Source organism: Morone saxatilis, unplaced genomic scaffold (genome assembly GCF_004916995.1).
Source record: "Morone saxatilis isolate NCDOM2014 unplaced genomic scaffold, NCSU_SB_2.0 Contig1, whole genome shotgun sequence".
NCBI classification, from domain to species: Eukaryota; Metazoa; Chordata; class Actinopteri; family Moronidae; genus Morone; species Morone saxatilis.
In genome coordinates this window covers 6,008,404-6,009,995 of record NW_023339651.1, presented here as the reverse complement: position 1 = coordinate 6,009,995, position 1,592 = coordinate 6,008,404, and the positions used below count along the sequence as shown (strand labels likewise).

Genomic DNA, 1,592 nt, shown 5'->3' with positions numbered 1-1,592 from the left:
CTGGAGGGCGTGGGAATTCCTGGTAACACACAGCGAACCTCTGGCCCTCCCAGACCCTCGGCACATAATTGTATTTGTTACAGCGGACGGTCGGACACACTGCTTTCCTGAGTCTGAATTTACAACACACACACCACAACACGCACACTCTTGAGGACAGTAACATACCCCAGCCCTCGCTGCATTGTGTCTGTGATAGGAGCAGATCAGAGCATGATCCACTAGCTAGAAGTCAAGTGGCGAAGAGTCACTTATAGACTTCCCTCCGCGTGAGTAGAACGCGAGGGTGCCACTTTGGATACAGCTCCTTAACATTAAATCGTGTGTATTGGAGACTTTAGCACAGAATTGCAGCATTTGGCGTTTTTTGTTCTAGTGGGTCGTGTGGTAGTGGTGTAGGTGTGTCGTGTGGTCGTGGTGTAGGTGTGTGTGTGTGTGTGTCCCTACACAGCATGCCTCCATGACACCTAAACAACATCTCTTCTCTGTATATATTCCTCTGCTTCCCCAAAAAAACACTCTGGCGTTTTCAAAATAAAACAAATAAATAAAAGGTCTGTGCGTGTCACCGTGACGTGACAAACCCCCGACAATGGGACGTGCGTGTGTCCGCAGTGTGAACGAGCTGTCGGGCCGTGGCCTCGAGCAGAGACACCCCGCACCTCCGGGCTCACAGCGGTTTCCAGAAGCGTCTGTGAGCCCGGTCAGCACGCACCGGAGGCGGGCAGAGCGGGCTCGAGCCGCCGCCGCAGCTCCCCGTCAGACGTGCAACAAGCCTGGCAAACAACAACAACAACAACAACAACAACAGTCCCCCGGTGCTGTTACTCACCTACATCGGCGTTGCAGAAAGCCTGTTGCGGATGCACCGGAGCGCAGCTGCACGCCTCCGCGAGCTCCTCCGCCCGCCACAGGAGCAGCAGCGCGAGCGTGCAAAGGATGCCGTTAACGGAAAACGGCATTTTCAGAAACACTGATGCGATGTTCGGTTGTTTTAATCAGCCTTTCTTCGCTGCTGTTTGCTGCGCAGATGCGTTGCAGTGTAGCTCCACAGGCGGCAGCAGGGTCCCCCCCCCCTCCGCTGCTTTCTGTCCTTTTTTTATTTTTTATTTAAACCGACAGGCGACGTCAACAGCACCGGACGGTCCGCTCGCTCAGCTCCCGGTGTGCAGGTGAGGTTTCACTGTGGAGGTCTTCCGGAGGTGTCTCGGCTGGTGTGAGCAGCTGTCTGTCTTTCGGGACTGTTTTAGGATCGAGGCGGTTTTATAAAGCTGCCCTCACGGCTCCTCCTCCTCCTCCTCCACCGGCGGGGACCGGCAGGGGCCGCTGCGTCCTCCGTCTGCAGATACCGGATCAGTCTGAGGGCCAAAAGGTCTCCTGTCTGTTAGTATTAGTATATCCACTGAAGCTCTGAGTGTCACATCCAGGATCCATTTGGCAGAATGTAATATTTTCATTAATATAAAATCACCTGAAAATCAGTAAATAAATAAGTTTCGGTTTATCTGCAGGTAGAAGTCCATCATGTATGTTTTCTAATGTTTCACCGTATTTTAGCTCAAAAGGGAGGGTGAAGCGAGGGAGTTGCAACT

The 1,592-nt window shown here is 53.0% G+C and overlaps 1 protein-coding gene across 1 annotated transcript in view; it reads right to left on the bottom strand.

Annotated features, from left to right (window-relative positions):
* timp2a (TIMP metallopeptidase inhibitor 2a) overlaps nucleotides 1–1,266 on the bottom strand; it is a 14,457-nt gene extending 13,191 nt beyond the window's left edge. Inside the window, exon 1 of the mRNA XM_035661962.1 lies at nucleotides 833–1,266. Within this exon, the coding sequence (XP_035517855.1) occupies nucleotides 833–962 (130 nt within the window). The 5' untranslated portion in view covers nucleotides 963–1,266. The remainder of the gene's footprint in view (nucleotides 1–832) is intronic.
* Between the last annotated feature and the right edge of the window lie 326 nt (nucleotides 1,267–1,592).